The sequence below is a fragment of the Diospyros lotus genome, chromosome 2 (genome assembly GCF_014633365.1).
Source record: "Diospyros lotus cultivar Yz01 chromosome 2, ASM1463336v1, whole genome shotgun sequence".
NCBI classification, from domain to species: Eukaryota; Viridiplantae; Streptophyta; class Magnoliopsida; order Ericales; family Ebenaceae; genus Diospyros; species Diospyros lotus.
Genome location: NC_068339.1, coordinates 33,821,178 through 33,839,644, shown reverse-complemented (window position 1 = coordinate 33,839,644; position 18,467 = coordinate 33,821,178). Strand labels below are relative to the sequence as shown.

Genomic DNA, 18,467 nt, shown 5'->3' with positions numbered 1-18,467 from the left:
ACACACAAACACACAGATGCCCCCCTCTCTCTCTCTCTTGCCCAGATCTGTCCCCCGACCGTTTGGGGTCAAGGAAACCTGGGCTCCCCGACCCTCAACAGTCGAGGAACGACTGGGGGTCGGGGACCAAGGTTCTGGGGTTCCCCGACCCCCAACAATTGATGGCCATGGCGGCTAGCCGCCCCACTGCTGGGTTCCCAATCCCAATCACGACTGGGTCAAGGAACCCAACCTCCCCATGGCCGTAGTCGGGAAGCCCAACTGTGGAGACTTTTTTTTTATTTTTATAAAAATATAGACAGCATATATGAATATTATGAGTGACGTGTCAATGTGACGAGGCAAAATTAACGTTGGTTAAGGTAAAGACTAAAAGTGTATAAAATTATTTTGTCCAGCAATAAATAATAACCACAATTTAGTTAATATTCTTAAAGCTTTTTTTTTTGATTTATTCAGGGATTAAAAAATGCATTAAGCCTTACTAATAAAATACAATTAAATATTTTAGTACAAATCCATCCATTTTATGAAATGGTATCCAAACATGCACGTACGTGCACACACAAGCTTAAGCTTCCAAGTCAGGGTGGGGTTCTAAATGAGTTCTCATTTAGTTTTTATTAATTTTACTTAATAAATATAAAAATTCAAAATTAAAGAATGCATGCTGAAAATTTATTTAAAATATTTTAAATAAAAATATTTTTTATTATGTTCAATAATTTTTTTTTAAAAAAATCAAATAACTTTTTATTTTAAAATTTTAAAATAAATTTAACTCCTTTTTTTCATTTGAATAATTTATCTTAAACTTTATAAATAAATTACCTTAATAAAATTTTATCTTACTTTAACAAACATCTTCAACAATCACGTAAATAAAATTTATTCAAGATGACCTAATAGATAACGTGGCGGGAGAGGAAAACCAGATCCTTCAAGTATTCCTTCCCTTCCAATTGTCTCCTCCTCTCCATTCCATTTATTGGCCTAAGAGCCTGGAAGCAGGGGAAACAGGAACACACACACACACACTCAACATCCATCTCTTTTACCAAAACCTTAACCGATAATTAGCAAACAGCTACAAAAAAGCTAATCATCAGCAGCTTCAACTTGATATTATATTATACCATATCTACGAAAAAACTACAAATATCAAAACAATAAAATCCTATTTATCACCCAGTCTTTGTTCGTTTTTGCTGCTGCCTTTTCCATCCCAACTTTTTCTACGGCATGTGCTTGCTTGCGCCGGTGGTCACTACTTTTTAAGGGGGAGGGGAAGGGGAAATAACTATCTATCTGTATTCAAAGGTCAGAAGGCACAACACACAGAAAAACTCCTTAATTGAGGAGATTTAGGCTCCATCAGGTCAGGGCTCTGAAGCTCATGATTCTTCTTCTCTCTTTCCTGCGAGTCATCACATCAACTTCAATGAGATAAGATATCCATCATCATCGCATGCATGCCTTCTAAGGTCTGAAGATAAATTAATCAACAATTGGGAGGTAGGTAGAATAATCACCCACCGTCCATTTGATTTTGATGCACCCTTTCTCGTGCAGTATTTATTGCCATCTTTTTCACTGACTCAGCTGTAATCAACCAATAACCCCAAGTTAAGTTACAACGATGAAGCAAAGGGTGCTACCAAAGTCATCTAGATTTGTGACTAACCAAAGTAGCATGCAAAATTCAGGCCAAGCTGGTCTTTCTATACAACATGCATACAAAAGACACATATGCCCTTTGAACCACACCAGGCAGAAAGATTAACCCAGCTAAGAAAAGAGACTTAGATACTGATCCAGTAGCTAGCATGCAAATCAAGTAACAAGAGTAAGGATTTCAGTGCTGTTATTTACCCAATCCTCTAACTTCATACACATAGGCCAACAATGCGTGAGATCATCTGCTTGGTTAAAGAGAGTCAAATCTTCCAACCAACAAAATGGTTCAAGAAAGGCAAATGAATGGCCACAACAGAAGCAGGATCTAGCATGCACATAGGGGTCTCTCGTACTGATAGGAATTTAAGTAAATGTCGTAACCCATGATGATAGTTCGATTCTCAAATTGTTGAGGAAATGTTTACTTGTTTCCAGTTATTATTAAAGGACTAATATTGAATATGATCTGTAGAATATTCCTTAATAATGAGATGGAACAGGGAAGAGTAACAATGATTTTTGACTATTGAACTGGCAAGATAATGGTTTTAATTTTTTTGAAAAAGAAGGGCACTGTGAGAACAAAGAAGAAAAAGCCAAGCTAAAAAAAAGAAAAAGAAAAAGGAAGGGAGTTACTATAATATAAGGGATGAGAAGGTGGCAAAGATCAGAATAGAGAAACTTCCATGTGCCTATACCAACAATTTTCTTTTTGGAATGGTCGAGTAAGCTTACCTTTAAATTTTCTCTTCTTGCTAGCCCTTCTCCTCTTCCTTTCTGCTTTTGTTAGTTCTATTTCTTCTTTAATATCTCCTTTGCCAGCAAAAACTTCCTCTGGAGCCAACATAGCTGCATCTGATACTGCCAGAGGTGCAATCTACCATGGAAGCATGCATGTTAATTAGCTATACATTCCAGCTTTGATATAACTACTCTAGATGCAAAAATCTAATGAAATTATTAAGATATGAAATTTGACTACCTCTTCCATAGCCAATGCAGGTACATTTGTTTGGATTGACATATCTTCAATGACCTGTCTCAGGTCAACCATCATAGATAAGTACAAACTACTAAAATATTCAAATCCATCGCTTTTTGACTAAATTTCATCAGGAAAAAAAGTTAAAGAGGCATACTGGTTTTGGAGCAAAGTGGAAATGTGACAGAGCATCCAATTTCAAGCATAGTTTCTTGAACAGCATACTTGCCTGACCACAATTATAGACCCATAGTTAACTCATTAGGGAATAAAAGATGAAATCCCGTGCTTTCCACAGTCGACAACCAAAAGAGTTTCCTATAGTTCTTCACTATTCATGTGGCCAAACCACACCCCCCCCCCCCCAAAAAAAAAAAAAAAGAAAGAAAGAAAGGAAGGAAAAGGGGGAAAAAAATTCAATCAAACCAAAAAGGGAAAAAGAACAGATTGAAAAATAAAAATCCCTAGAAAGGAGAAGTTGCCGCTACTGCATGCTCACTCAAACACCATTCGGAAATAGAAATCTTCTCAACCCTCACCGTAAAGAGTCCAGATTTGCATTTCCCAGATCCAGGTTGGGAAAGGGTGAGCCACAAGTAGGCTACATTTCTTGTATAATCAATCTATAAATATCCATCCTAATATTCATCTAATACAGGCGCTGCTTGCATGGATATAATTACTAGTAAATGATATAGAAGTCGGGGTAGGAGGCATATCGACAATAAAATCAAACTGCACCTCTTTCTTTTGTTCATCTGAAAAAGACAATGCTGCTGAAACTAGGCCAGTTTTCTGAACATATTCTTCCTGCAACAATGAAAGAAGAATTCTTCAGCGTCTGCTAATTAAAACTAGCAATAAGAACAAAAGCAGATTGCTTCCCATGTCAACTATAAAGATGGACATTCAGCTACAGCATAAAAAGCCAACCTGCATTTGTAAACAGCCAACAAAATTCAAGGGATACGAACCTCATAAATTTCAGCAAGTCCCTTCTTGCTCTTGTTCTCATCCTGTAAAGTAGGAAATGACAGCTTTAATTATGTTACTTCCTACATAATCAGATCTCAAAGGACTGAAGCATCTTTCAATGGGGGATGATTACCAACTCCTTTAATTCTTTGGGTGCTTTAGATGGCAGCATTGGAGCCTTCTTAACATCATCAAAATGCCCCTAAAAACATTATGTAAAAGATATCAGTAGCAATTCAGTAACTGCATGCACATGCATGTGTATACACATATAGGCATCGAGAGAAGTGAACTCATGCAACTGTTACTATATATTATAGAAGAAAATGACTATCAATGGTAATATAATGTAACATTTGAAACAGACATGATAAAAACAAGAGGGATTCAAATAAGATTTATACTATCATAGGAACAACAAGGTGAAAACGTGATATAACAAAACCTCATATCAGTGAATTAGTAATGGAGTTCACCTCAAGTATCCGCTTCTGAATTAACTCTTCTAGAGATGCAGTAACCTCCTCCGTGATTACAGGGGCAGGTCTCATATTGTGTTCAAAATCCAGATCAACTTCTAATGCACTATTTTTTGGCCTTTTAGCAGCCGTTACCTGTCACCAAATGCACATCATTTTCTTTTCTTTCTTTTTTTTTCTTCTCCACATTCTGGTGAAGTTTTGCTGCATCCATATGAATGAATAATGCAAATAATTTAACAACATGAATGTACTTACCTCCCCCTGCATAGTCCAAGTCTTTGGTTCTAAGTTTGCTTTCTCCATTTTCTCTATTTCAGATTGAAGCTTCTGTAATTCTTTTTCATGCGTAGAGAGATTTTGTTCCTGGAGAGAGAGAGAGAGTACAAATACATAAATCAATAACAATGGAGACCAACCACAAAATACTTTTTTAATTTTTTAAATAAGTAATACCAAGCACAGAATTGTGCTACCATGAAACTAAGTGATGTAATGTCTACTACAGTAAATGGATATAGACTAACACAATCAACTACCTGATTTCTGAAAGCCCTGTCATCTTCTTGTTCAGCATCCATGCCCAAGCCATCTGACCCATCAATCAATTTAGATTTTCTTTTCTGATCATTTTTCTTTTTAGAACCAAAGAAGTCCTCATATCTGAATGTTGCAGATGTACAAATGAAAACATAATGAAATAAAAAACAGTTAAGATAAAAGAATTAAAGGCAAAGAAGAAATCATAAAGTGAAATAACATGATCACAGATACATGTCATTATGTATGAACTGGAACTCGGCACACATCTTTAGGTATGAACAACAGCTGGGCTTACATCCTAGCACAGCTAAAATTTGTAGAATAGAGATCTATTAGGTTCCAGATTATTAAAACAGGCTCCTAGAAGACATAAAGTAAATGTACTGATTTCAAATTCATTTGTCACATTTTTATAGGATAACTTCCAAATATAGTAAGCAGCACCGGCATGAACAAAAGTAGCAAAATACAACTAGGATCAAATCATTTACTGGACTATAAATTGAAAAAAAATATTAGCATGAGTGTTGGAACAAAGGAAATAGAAGACTTACTGAGCTAATTGGCTCACCATTGAATGCAGAAAATTATGTTTCCTAATGTAGATATAGAATGTACAGTTAGCTGTTTTTTCTGTATCAATTAGCTGCCTAATTAGTTAGTTTCCTAGTTGTTTATGTTTCCTTAATAGCTAGTTTCCTTAGAAGATAGATTGATAGTTTCCTTATGAAGGTGTCAAGACTTACCTTAAATATGACTGTAAATGTGCTGTGAATATACAAGAATTCTGAGAATTTCTACATTATATCAAAGCCATCTTTCTAAGGCATTTTTTTTTCTGGCCTTCATTGCTTTTCTCATTTCTGGCTTCTTTGTCTCTGCAGCCTTCATTGTCATTTTCTGGCCTTCATTGCCACCATCACATACTTTATGTTCTGCCTTCATCGCAGCCTTTCCTAATTGTTCTCCCTTCTTTTCATCACAATATCTCAACTACTTAGGATTCTATCTCAACTACTATGGGTGAACTCTCGGCCGCACCTACAACTGTCACTGCAGCAAGAACTGGAAGCGATTTCCAGAATATAAATCCTTCATACCAGCCTAATGGAACTAACTACCTGCAGTGCAATCAAGTAGTTCGCACTTTTCTCAAAGGAAGAGGGAAGATAGGACATCTTACCAACCCTAGCCCAAAAGAAAAAGATCCAGGATTCTGGGCATGGGATGAAGAAGATTCGATGTTTATGTCCTGGTTATGGAATTCCATAAAACCAGAGATTAGTAAAAATTTGATGTTCCTTATCACTGCAAAGGAAATATGAGAAAATCTGCAGCAAACTTACTCCAAGACAGTGTTCTAAAATGGGCTAGGAGCTACTTGGGCGCCTGACTGGGCCTAATGCCTAGGGCACCTAGGCGGGGCCTAGGCGACGCTTAGGAAAACTATTGTTTTTTTTTTTAACATTTTAATGTAATTTGATGTTATTTTCAAGTAAATCAAAGCTAGAACAAGTAGTGAAATAATGGAATTAAGCTTGAGAAAACAAATTGTCGTAGATCAATTCTGGGTTCAAAAAGGAAAAAGCAACAATAATGCAATATAAACCATATCTGAACAATTTAACTAACAACTATCTAATTGAACTTCTTCCTCTCCATATTCTTCTAGCACACGATCTTCATCAGACTCAAAATCAAATTCATTGATTTCTTACTCATCTTCTTCTTCTGATTGAAAATTATTTTCATGAAACTCTCTCATCTTAAAAGCATCTTGTATGCTCCGGATGCTTACCAACCACTTCCCAAGTAAGCCCCGTACCAGGCTCAACTTCTTCATCATCTCCTCCATCAACAATCCATCCTTGTGCATTACTAGCATCACTAGCAAATAGCACATCAACATTCCTTCTCCTTTTTTTGCTTGTTCATCAGTCTCACATTAAATTGGACATGGATAAGATTGTTCAATTGATGCACATCCAGTCTATTTCTTTTCTTCGTATGTATCTACATAAATAAAATAAAAGCAATCTCAATTTAAATAATAGATAACTAATTGATATTAAAGAAATATAGTTCATACTTTAATAGGGATAATGAAATTAAAATATTAAAAACATTTTAAAATATACACCAACCCCTTCAAAAGTGCTCCAATTTCTTTCACAACCAAATGAACTACTAGTTAACGAGAGGATCCTTGTTGCCATTTGTTGTAAGTTTGGAGTTTGATTTATATAAGTCATCCACCATGTAACTACATAGGTTAACAAGTATAAAATAAACAAATTTATACACTAATACACAATAGGAACTAAGAAAAGGATTAAAGAAATTTTATACCTGGATTATAATTGTTATCATTTTTTGCACACAAGCTGCCCACACTTTTCCCAAAGCTCCCTCTTTACGAGTATACTTTGGCAACTCAACATTTATAACATGACCTTGCAATTCACAATGATCATCACCATGATAAAACATCTCCACACAATTAAAAAGCCCATCCATCACTTCATTATCAAGATGTATATTCTTATTCTTGAAAAGATAGTAGGGATTCAAAATGTAAGCCGTCAAATGCAATGGACTATCCAGCCTATCTTTCATCCTTGGTTCAATAATCTCTATAACATGCTGATAGTTCTTCTCAATATTATTTTGGGCCTCCTTAATATCTTCATTTGCCTGCTTTGTCTTTCCATATAAAAAGCCCATAGAAGGCTTTCTATCTGCATCAACAATTTGAAGCACCTTCACCAAAGGTGCAAAAACCTTAAGGCATAAAGTTACACCATTCCAGAAAGCAGTGCTCATCACAGTAGCACAGGCTGTTTTCCCTCTAACAGTCTTTGACCATTTACACTCTTCCCATTCAAAGCTGGTAAACATTGTCCTAAATTGAGCCTTTTTCTCCATCAAACTTTGCAAAGTAAGGAAAGAAGAAGCAAATTTAGTGACTCCCGGTCTCACTATATCCCTCTTCTTTATAAATGACCTCATCAATGACAAGGTCTTATGGTGTGCATAAATGAAGATTGTCAAACTCTTGGCCTGATCAATGACTTTCTTATGCCTCAACTTTTTTCCAATACTTTCAAACATCAAATTGATGGTGTGAGTAGCACATGATGTCCAAAAGATATTTGGCCTCTTCAACTTCAATAATTTTGCCGCTCCCTTGGCAGCATTGTCAGTTACTACTTGGACAACATTTTGTAGCCCAACTTGCTCAATGCACTTGTCCATATACTTAAAAGATGAGTTCACTTGTATGTGCTTCCTCTGATGATTCTTTTAAAGAAAAGAAATACCCATGCTAGAATTAACACATAGGTTCATGATGCTCCTTTTTTTGTCTGTCCAAGCATCTGTCATAATGAAGCACTCATTTTGTGCCCACTTTTCTTCATGCTTATTCAGTAACTCTTTCATTCTGTCAACTTCTTCCTTTAATAACAGTTCCCTCAACTGATATTGATTGGGAGGTTTGAAGCCCGGCCCAAATTAACCAGTGCTTTAGGCATAGTTGTCAAAGGTGCGTATAAGGGTGAGGTGCTCAGAGCCGCTGGCCTGTGCACCTTTTAGCTGCCAAGGCACAGCCCTATGTTTGAAGCATTGGCTAGGAGCATGAAATGCAGGCTGAGGGTTTTTTTATTTTTGATTTTTTGTTTTCCCAAAGATTTTAGCTAGATTTGTCATCAAAGAAAATGTTTCTTGTTGATATGAAGGTATATTCTAGTAGATCGGGGACTGACGAGTTTGTTGGTGATGGGCAGAGGCCCGCCAACAGCTGTTGGCGCATGAGAAACATGCATGGGCATAGAAGTCGAGAATGTCTGCACGTGAAGCCTGCCTCCAGCAACCTATTTTCAACTCCAGTGTCACCAGAGCCAGGCAGGCATCTTCCAGTGATCATTATATGGATGTTCGCAATTTTGTTTGTTTTCCACTAAATATTTTAGCAATGTAATGCAACCATCCACTAGTCTTCTCTAGGGGTGTGCAATCGGTTATAATCGAACCGACCCGACCCACCCCAATTAACCGAACCGAACCGACCGACCCACCCCAATTAACCGAACCGAACCGACCGACCCACCCCAATTAACCGAACCGAACCGACCCACCCACCCTAACTAACCGAACTAACCGAAACCGAACAAACCGAAGCCTAAACCATACTAACCGAACCGAAAATGAACCGTAAACGAACTGGAACACAAAACTAACCAACAGACTGCCTTGCTGTTGTCTTCAGTTTCTTTTCACAATATATTATTTCAATGCTACTTCTACTTCTGCATTGATTCTATAGTGACTACCAACTATGTTGTGTATTCTGAAATTTTTTATTTTCTTTTCAATTATTATTTTTTTGTTTTACTTCTATGTGTTGAATCTGAGAACTTGGTAGAGAGAAACCCTAGTTGGAGGAAACAAATTCCTAAACAAACAAAGAGATTGCACACCTATATATACTAATACTAAATAGGTCATGACATAAGCATAAATCTCACACTCCCCCTCAAGTTAGAACATATAATATATATATTCCAAACTTATTAAAAATGTAATTTATTTGAGGGTGCGTGGAGATATTGTTGTAGATGACAACCGTTTTGGGTTAGCCACAAACGAGTAATAGAGGCAGCCAATGATTGGAGGCTGTGGAGGTGATGACTGGAGGCAGATCGTAGCGACGACGACGATGATGGCAGATCGGCAATGCAGCGGCGACACAAGATCCGTGCGATGCACAAGATCCAAAGAAGAGGCTACGAGATCTGAGAAATGCGCTGGAAGGAGAAACAGGCGCAAGATCTAAAGGCACACCGATTTGAGAGCCGCACTGAAAAGAAACGAGATATGAGAAACCAACCACGATATCTGATAAGCAACCGCAAGATCTGGACGGGAACAACAGGGATCTGGACGGGAGCGACCAGATCTAAAGACTGACGACCGGATCTGAAGAACAATGGCCGAATCTGAGTGATTGACGGCCGAATTTGAGAAATGATGGCTAGAGAGACAACAACCGATGAGGCAGATTCGACGAGAGATCACAAGATAATGATGAGGCAAATCCAGTGAGAGACCGCGAGAGAACGGCGAGATAATGATGATGCAGATCCAGCGAGAGACCGCGAGAGAACAACGAGATAATGATGATGCAGATCCGGTGAGAGACTAGAGGGGCAGATCCAACGAGATCTGAAATGATAGATTGACGACGACAACAGTTACCTAGGCAACTCAACGGCAGCTCGCGATCGTCGACGGTGGAAGAGAAGGCGACGATAGTGAGCAAAAGCCACAGCAAGGGCCGAAAGAAGACGACAATGGAGCTGGCAACAAACACTGGTGATGTGGAGAAGCAGTGGCAGCTATGCGATGGCGGCTGAATCTAGGTAAGGCACAGTTGGATCTAAGCGATGATGGCAGGATCTAAAGGTTGCAGCTCGACGACTGCGACAACAATAGGCAGATTTGGGTTCGCAAACTGTAGGCGACGGTAGATCTGAGGTTGGGAGCCACCAGATCTAGGTGAGCTAGGGCTGTCGATTGAGAAGGCAGAGGCGATCGGACGACAAAGATGACCTGAGCACGATGGCCAACGTAGATGAAAGGCTTATTTGAGGTTGTCAACCAAGAAGAAGACAAACGATCAAGAAGAAGAAGAGGAAGAAGATCCAGTGACGACAACGGTTGAGATCTAAGAAGGCGACGACAATAGTAGTAGCGGAAGATGCGGAAGTACGTGGTAACGACGAAAGTTGCAGACGCAAGTGACGGTGAGCGGTAGCAACTGCAGATCTAGTGGCCAAAGAGGGTGACGTGAGACGGCAAATGACAGTAGCTGGAGGCGATGACTATGGTTGGTGGTGGCAATGGCTGTAGCTATGGCTGGTGACATGAGAGATGGCACAACCGGTGGAATGGAAGATGCCTCGGGAGATGTCACTAGAGGTGGAGGAGACAACTAGGGTTTGTATGGTGGCTCTGATACCATGTTGAATTAGAGAACTTGGTAGAGAGAAACCCTAGTTGGAGAAAATAAATTCCTTAACAAACAAAGAGATTGTACACCTATATATACTAATACTAAATAGGTCATGACATAAGCCATGACATAAGCATGACATACATATAAATCTCACACTATGTAACTTCTACTTCTTTTCAGTTGCATTTTTCAGTTAATTACTTCTATGTTACTCTGCTTCTATCCTGATTCTACGCTTCTACTTTTTTTTAATTCTACAACTCTACCTCTATTTTGAAATACTACCAATTGTAGTGTAGAGTTGGTTACTTATTCATAATTTTATAATTTTTTTATTACTTATTTATAGGTATACATTGAAAATAACGGTGTAGTATTCCATAAGCATTTGAAATAAATGTATGCCTCATGTGATTGAAGCCTGCACTTCACCTTGCACCTAGACCCCAAGCACTCTTTGCATGTCAATGTGCCTTGCGAGCTTTGACAACTTTAGGTCTAGGGCTGAGTGAGCATGCTGTCACAACCCTAGGGTTGTGATAGGAATTGGGAGAAGAAATTAGAATTATAGGAGGGGGAAAATCAGTAGAAGGAGAGAGAGATATTGAGAGAAAGGGGGAGAACTTGAGGGAGATTGGCGAGAGTCTTAAGAGAGAAAATCATATTTCATTCATTCAATTCAAGCATACCAACAAACTCCTAACAACAGCCTAATATAGGCGTCATTGTCTTCTAACAGCCTAACCACTTGCTAACAATATATCCTAACAGTTATTATAAACCTATTACAAGATTACCCCCTTTATTATATTCCTATTACAGCATTGGCCCTCCTATACTCCTAGATACATGACAATTCCCCCCACCTTAAAATGTTTCTTGTCCCTAAGAAAATTATTATCATTGAGCTGTTCTTTCTTCATCCCACTCCTACCTTCATTTTCTGTTCAATCTCTTTTTCCCTCTTTCTCCTTCTAGGCTTCTTCTTCTTTGTTCTTAGGATTCCAAGAATCGTCACCATCATAACTTGGACCAACACTTCAATAGGGGCAACCAAATTGACCTCAATGGCTTTAGATTCAAATCTGAGTGCTTGAATAGCAGATCGAAGCTTAGAGTCCTCAACATTGTTGTCTATGTTTCTTATGAATAGAGTTTGAGATGGTTGTTCCCCATGAGGATGTTCTCCATAAATCAAACTAATAGATCCTCCAAAATGACAATAAGGGAAGCTATCTTTTCTCAAGTCTAATTCTCCAATACTGTCAAAAAAATCCAAATCTTTAGTATCATCTCCAGCCTTGGATTGGGGCACATAGTCAACCCCATCAGTCACCCCCGACAGTAAGTCATTGCCATTAGGGGAAGGTTTTTCAATAGTTTGTGCCTCAATTCCCTCAAGGGATTCAAAAGGTTCCTCTTCCTCATAGTGAGATGTTGCAGCACCAATAAGATGGCTACCTGGATTAGAAAGTTTAAAGAACTTCACTATCTGGGATTCCATTGACCTCGATTTCTCTAGGGCTAATGAAGCAACTGAATTTTTGTCTTCTATTCCTATTCTTCCATCCATTTTCACACCAAGCTTCTAACAAGATAAGGAAGGAGGTCCAACAGAGTCATGATAACCAGGCTTTGATGCCTCAATGCTGTAATTCCTATCATTGTATTAAGGTTCCCCAACAATTAAACCATCTGCCCCTGTCGGTAATTTTGCCACATCTTCGTCTCGTTCATCAGAATTTTTCTGAAGCTCACTCTCAACATTTTTCTCCTCCACATTAGCAACATCTTCTTCTTTTAGCTTACTGGGATTCACTTCTGCTGAATGGTTGTCGAAATCCATCCTTTTCTGGTTAGAATTTTCAAAATGATCATCTGCAACATTCCTTCTTGGTTTGTCGAAGAATTCTGCTGGAAACTTGTAGTTGTACTCCTTCAGCTGCTCTATGTTAAGGAAATCCTCTTTGTTAAAACTCCCATGATAATCCTCAAAGAATTCTGCAGGGAAGCTATAATGATACTTCTTAGTAAGTATCATTGCAAACTCCTGCAATTGTTCATGTAGCATTTGGCCGAATTCCTTGCTCGATTCATGTACCACACTTCTTGTTACCTTGTCTGGTTGGCTGATCCCCTTCTCCAACTTCTTTTCCCATGCATAAGGCTCCTGGCCAAACTTCCCTTGATGTCTACCTCCAGCTGAAAATGCAGCATCCTGCTGCTGCTAGTTAGGCTCCCATGGTCTCATGCAGGCTTTGCTCGTCATGGCAGAAAAAAAAAAAACCTGAATCACGACTGCAGCAGTTGAAGTTTGCTGGTTCCGTCGATGCTGTGAGAACAATCTTTGATCCCTTTAGAAACAGATCAGAACCAATTTGGCCACGTCACCTTTAATTATCAGCCGAAACACACCTCCTCTTGCGTCGGAATCAATTCCGAGATTTACCTAGAAATTTCCTTGTTGCTTCTTTGTCTCCAATGCCTAATTCTCTGGAATTGTTGGAATTGCACCAGAAGAATAAACTGAAGGCTAAGGAATTGCTCTAGGAGTCGCTGAAACACATTTCCGATTGGCCAGCGAGATTCACTCGCTCCTTTTCACCTTCAAATTCAAATGAGAGGTTATCAGAAATTCAGTATCACCAAAGCCAGGCTTGTTTCGCCGCCACAATCGCTGGACTTTGCAACTTCTTGTGATATAATTGGCTCAGCTCAACCCCTTACAAATCGCCCGCTCTATGACACCTTCTGATTCAGAATCACCCGGGTTGTTCGTCTCCTTTGATCAATTGTGATGCAACCAACAGAATTCTCTAGAATTGAGAATCGATGGTTGCAGTAATCTATGAATTGGCTCCCAAATCTGTCGAAATTGCTTCGCCCATCCACTTTGAACAAACTTACTGCAATTCGCGGTTGAGCGTCAACCTTCTGCTCGCTTCCAAGAAAAGTCGAACAACTCTTCCAGACCACAAGCCGTGATAGCTTGTACCTCAGCTTCCCATACCTGCTGCGCTACTCTGATTTGGACTTCAAATTCAACTTGGTATCACCGTCGGCCTCTCCTTCGCACGCCAATTCCGAGCAAGACTTATTAAAATTCGCTGCCGTTCGTAAACATCTTCAATTCCGCTGAGTCCTGATTCCACACCCAATCACCGTCCAACACTCTAAGTCGGCCAATTGTTCGCCTATGATCGCAATTGCCATTGATCATCAATCGTTCAAGAATCTGGACTAGCCTCAATCGCACACCTTAATAACAATCTGGATCTTACACACTGATAACAAAACTTCCAGATCCTTTGCCGAAAATCACCGGAACCACTTACTGGAATTAATTGGAACTCTGGAATTCACTTGAATCGAAGTCGCAATCACGGCTCTACTTCTCCTTCCTTGCTCGACTGCAACAATGCTTCTTGTTTTGATTGCAAATTTGAACGCGGACTGCTGAAAATTAGCCTAGCTCGCCTACCTTTGAGTTTCGGATAAGAATTGCTAAAGTCACAACCTAGAATTGATTGAAATCACAGCCAAGGATTGACTGCTCTGATACCAATTGTCACAACCCTAGGGTTGTGATAGGAATTGGGAGAAGAAATCAGAATTATAGGAGGGGGAAAATCAGAAGAAGGAGAGCGAGATATTGAGAGAAAGGGGGAGAACTTGGGGTAGATTGGAGAGAGTTTTAAGAGAGAAAATCAGATTTCATTCATTCAATTCAAGCATACCAACAAACTCCTAACAACAGCCTAATATAGGCATCATTGCCTTCTAACAGCCTAACCACTTGCTAACAATATATCCTAACAGTTATTATAATCATATTACAAGATTACCCCCTTTATTATATTCCTATTACAGCATTGACCCTCCTATACTCCTAGGTACATAACACATGCATACAATTTTGTGTTATAAATAGTTTTCACGTAACAGAATTAGGATTATTGCTAACAATCTGTGAAGATCCATTGCTCAATATGCCCAATCCAGCCGAAACAGATGAGAAGCAGCAGCATGCATCTGTGCTTACAAGTATCACAATTTAGATCAGAAAGTGACAAAGTCTCTGTACATGCAGCAGCAGCAGCTAGGGATCACCTAAGTCTTCAGCCAAATTCATTTTTAGGCAAACTTGCCTCCAAAACTGAAGATTAAACATGAAACAAACATTGCTAGGCAGCTCTACTCCACCCATAAAATTCTTCAACCCTCAATACAACAGGGAAAAAAAACAAGCTTCTCATTACCAACAATATGCTATGATCTATCGTTGAACTACATTTAGTCAAACCCGCAAGTAAACAGATGCATGCAGTGGCTTATAATCTAATGAAATATAATAGTAACAGCTTTTTCGCTGAAAATTGTCCACATTCTAATGGCAATAGGAAAGCTCTTTGTAACCATAAATTAACTTCAACAAACATGATTATTCTAACACAACTAGTTGGACATTAATCCTAACATAGCTTGAAAAATCACAGCGTTTGAATGAAACAGGACACCCTGTAGCAGCAGAGCATAGGAGGAAGAAATAGAGAGGCTGTCAGTTTAATTCCAACAGCTATGGAAAAGAAGATGCAGCGGGGAAATAGAGAAGAGACATACAAAAGATATGAGGAAAGAGGCAAACAAGAGGAAGGAAAAGCAAAGAGCTGAGCAGATGATATATAAAGAAAGAGAAGAACAAAAGGAATAACATATAAAGGACAACAATTGCAGAAAAAAAAGTGGGCGACAATACTGAAACAAAAATGTATAACAGAGAGGAGAGAAGGAGAGGAGAATAAAGGAAGCAATCAAGTTCCAAATACTAAAACTGTTTGTCCATTTACAAACACATTCTTTTGTTTTACATGAGTAAGCCATATTTATAGGATTGAAGTTGATAAAGACTCCAAAAACTAAAACCCTTATAAAAACTAATCCTACTTGGGGAAGCAGAGGAGGAACAGCAATTTTCAAACCCATTCTTTTCTTTTATGTCAAGAATCCTTATTTAAGGAAAGCTTCATAAAACTCCAAACATCCAAAACTTTTCTAAAAACAAATTCTACTTGTTATAGTAATCTAATACCGCTAAAATGATGCCAGTAATCTATTAAAAGTCTTAATGAGATGGTAATACATAAAGATAAAACCAAAGACACCCAATCATAAATCTCTAACTTCAATAATCTAACTACTTTGTTTGCTATCTTGTGGGCTCCCAATAAACTTGATTGCATAAAATTCCCAAACAAAATAAACCAAAGACCAAACAGTTTAAGGAAGAAAAAGTAGAACATAGAAGGAATGGATGAGTGAGCTAAGCATCATGATATCTACAAAAATATCTTGACCATACATAACTTATGTAATGTCACTCAAGATACTGGTCAGGAAAAGGGGGTACCATAAGCATAAAACATTACAACATACATAGAGTTTGCAAGTGGTCAAATGTCTATATTATCACCTCCAGCATCACCAATATTAAGACACTATTCACATCATTGCCACAACTACCGTAACACTAGTATTGACTCCAAACAACCCTGAGACAAGAAGCTAACACAAGCATTTTTATTACAACTAATGCATCTGTGAGTGATAAACCTGACGTCACTGCCACTATATGACAACTACTATTGAACAACAAATTAGGAATTAATACGTTATCACTACATAAAGATTCCATCTTGAACCTTTTTAATTAGCAAAAAAGAACTGTGGATTCCATCTTGTACCTTTCTGCTGAAACCTCCCAAACCAAAACCACTTCTTTCTTGTGAAAGCTGGCAATGGCCGCAATACAGAGACAGTGCCTATCCAACCAGTTTAAGGCTTAATCAAAGCAAATCTCCTAATCACCATCTTATATTTGTGAAAACATCAATATCACCATCAACGGCCATGCTCTCTAAGCCAATCCATTAGATGGTAATCAAATAGATATTCTTGCACCAAAAATAAGTAGATCAATCTTGATATTAATAAGACACATCTTAAGAAATGGTAATTGTGCTCCCCTATTGATTCATAAGAAATTGTATTTCCCTACTGACATTGCCATCTCTAGAATTCAAAGTATCTAGTACCTGTCAACTGAGATCTCTATAGAGTTTTGTAGGTTCTTGCCACATAAGACACTTCAGTCCCTAAGACAACTGTAACAGACCATACATTAAGCGTAGCTTATTGGAGCACATAAATGACCTACTTTTTGACGATCACAGACAAATCAATCAGAAAAATTAATTCAGGATGGGATAAAGAAGTTGTACCTCGCATGTTCCATCTCATCTTCCCCTTCTTCCTCATCATCCATCTCATCGCCAAAAATATCAAGCTACAGACGTAAAGTACATATCAGAAAAAAGTAACAAATAATACCCAAAACTGCCACCTAGTTAAATAATTAATCCGATAAGCAGTATGCGTTCCCAGTCGTTAAATTGTTGGGCAAAGTTCACAGCATAATTGACTGGAGATCATGAATAGAAAATCCAATATGCATGCCTCAAAGAGCAAAAAGTTCTTACGTCATTGTCTTCACCATCGCCTTCTTCATCCTCGTCCTCATCGTCTTCTTCGCCATCTTCTTCGTCCCCAAGTGGCACCTTATTACTATCATTCCTTCTCTTCCTCTTCTCCATTCCATATTCTCTCGCTTCGTCATCCTCCAAATATTCCTCTAATTCCTTTATCTTCAAAAACTTGTCTTCAACTCCGCCAACACCGTCCTCATAGCCATCATCTTCCTCCCCAACGCCCTCCTCCCCTTTCTCATCACCATCAATCTCTTCATCCTCTTCCTCTTCCTCTTCCTCATCCTCATCATCAAACCCCAAGTCTTCGTCTTCCACTCCCGCCGACTCCAATCCGTCGAAATCCTCACTTACTCTCTCTAAATCCTCCTCCTCCTCCTCTTTCTCCATACCAAAAGGCTTCAAAATTTCTTCAGGATTCTTCTCGAACTTCTTCAGCTCGCGGCGGAGGCTGGAAACTATCGGGTGGAACTGGAGGTCGATTTGCTCCCAAATCTGTTCGGCGTCGAAGCCGTCGACGAGAAGGTGATCGAGGGGCAATTTGGGGGTGAAGGGCTTGATGGAGGAGTATACGTGCTGGGAAGCCGTGCGGGCGGCGTGGGAAAGCTCGGGGTTTGGCGAGAGGTAGAGCAGTGGCTCCGCCGATTTCAGGCGGCGGAAGGCTTCTAAGTTACCAGTTCCGATTGAAGCCGCCATGGCTTCGTGACGAGGAAGCCTGACGGAGACGAAGAAGATGGTATCCGACTATGCCTGCCCTGGGCTACGTAGGATTTAGGGTTTTAGGGGTTAAAGTCCGTTCGCCAAACAATTGCACCCACGTTGAATTATTAGCAAAAATATTCTTTTAAAGTTTAGTAACTGATTTTCGAAATTCTTGGAGGTTAACTTTCATACGCTGTAACTTATATCCTAATAAAATTAAATTATGTTAATTAAAAAACTAAAAGATAAAATTTAAATAAAATAAAAACAAAGAACAAACAATAAAAATTAATCATCATTCATACTCGCCCATGCCATGCTACTATGATCGTCTCTAACAAAAGACGACTATTGTTAATTGACATTAATAATTACTAATAATTATTATCGTCACATCTTATTGAACACTAACTATCAATATTTTTATCTAGACTATAGCCCTAATTTGTCTCTTTTTTTATCTGATTTTCTCTTTTATTATTTTTCCATTTTTGAAGCCACAAAAACCCTCTCCGTCACGCATTAACTACCACCCATGCTATAATCTATTT

At 38.7% G+C, this 18,467-nt stretch overlaps 1 protein-coding gene across 1 annotated transcript; it reads right to left on the bottom strand.

Annotated features, from left to right (window-relative positions):
• Positions 1 to 1,088: 1,088 nt before the first annotated feature.
• LOC127795686 (M phase phosphoprotein 10) lies at positions 1,089 to 18,017 on the bottom strand. The gene is made up of 13 exons (XM_052327515.1): positions 17,209 to 18,017; positions 16,951 to 17,015; positions 4,653 to 4,776; positions 4,372 to 4,479; positions 4,111 to 4,248; positions 3,768 to 3,836; positions 3,634 to 3,675; positions 3,401 to 3,469; positions 2,817 to 2,888; positions 2,660 to 2,713; positions 2,413 to 2,554; positions 1,537 to 1,602; positions 1,089 to 1,417 (listed from the first exon to the last, which is right to left on the bottom strand). The coding sequence occupies exons 1-13, from the start codon at positions 17,908 to 17,910 to the stop codon at positions 1,395 to 1,397; spliced, it is 1,674 nt and encodes a 557-aa protein (XP_052183475.1). The 5' UTR covers positions 17,911 to 18,017; the 3' UTR covers positions 1,089 to 1,394.
• Positions 18,018 to 18,467: the final 450 nt, after the last annotated feature.

Excerpts from the sequence above, each read along its gene's own strand:
- LOC127795686 (XM_052327515.1), bottom strand. The coding sequence starts at position 17,910 with ATGGCGGCTTCAATCGGAACTGGTAACTTAGAAGCCTTCCGCCGCCTG. Across the intron at positions 3,676-3,767 it reads CCAAAGAATTAAAGGAGTTG|GATGAGAACAAGAGCAAGAA; the intron begins GTAATCATCCCC and ends CCTACTTTACAG. Across the intron at positions 1,418-1,536 it reads GCATCAAAATCAAATGGACG|GAAAGAGAGAAGAAGAATCA; the intron begins GTGGGTGATTAT and ends GATGACTCGCAG.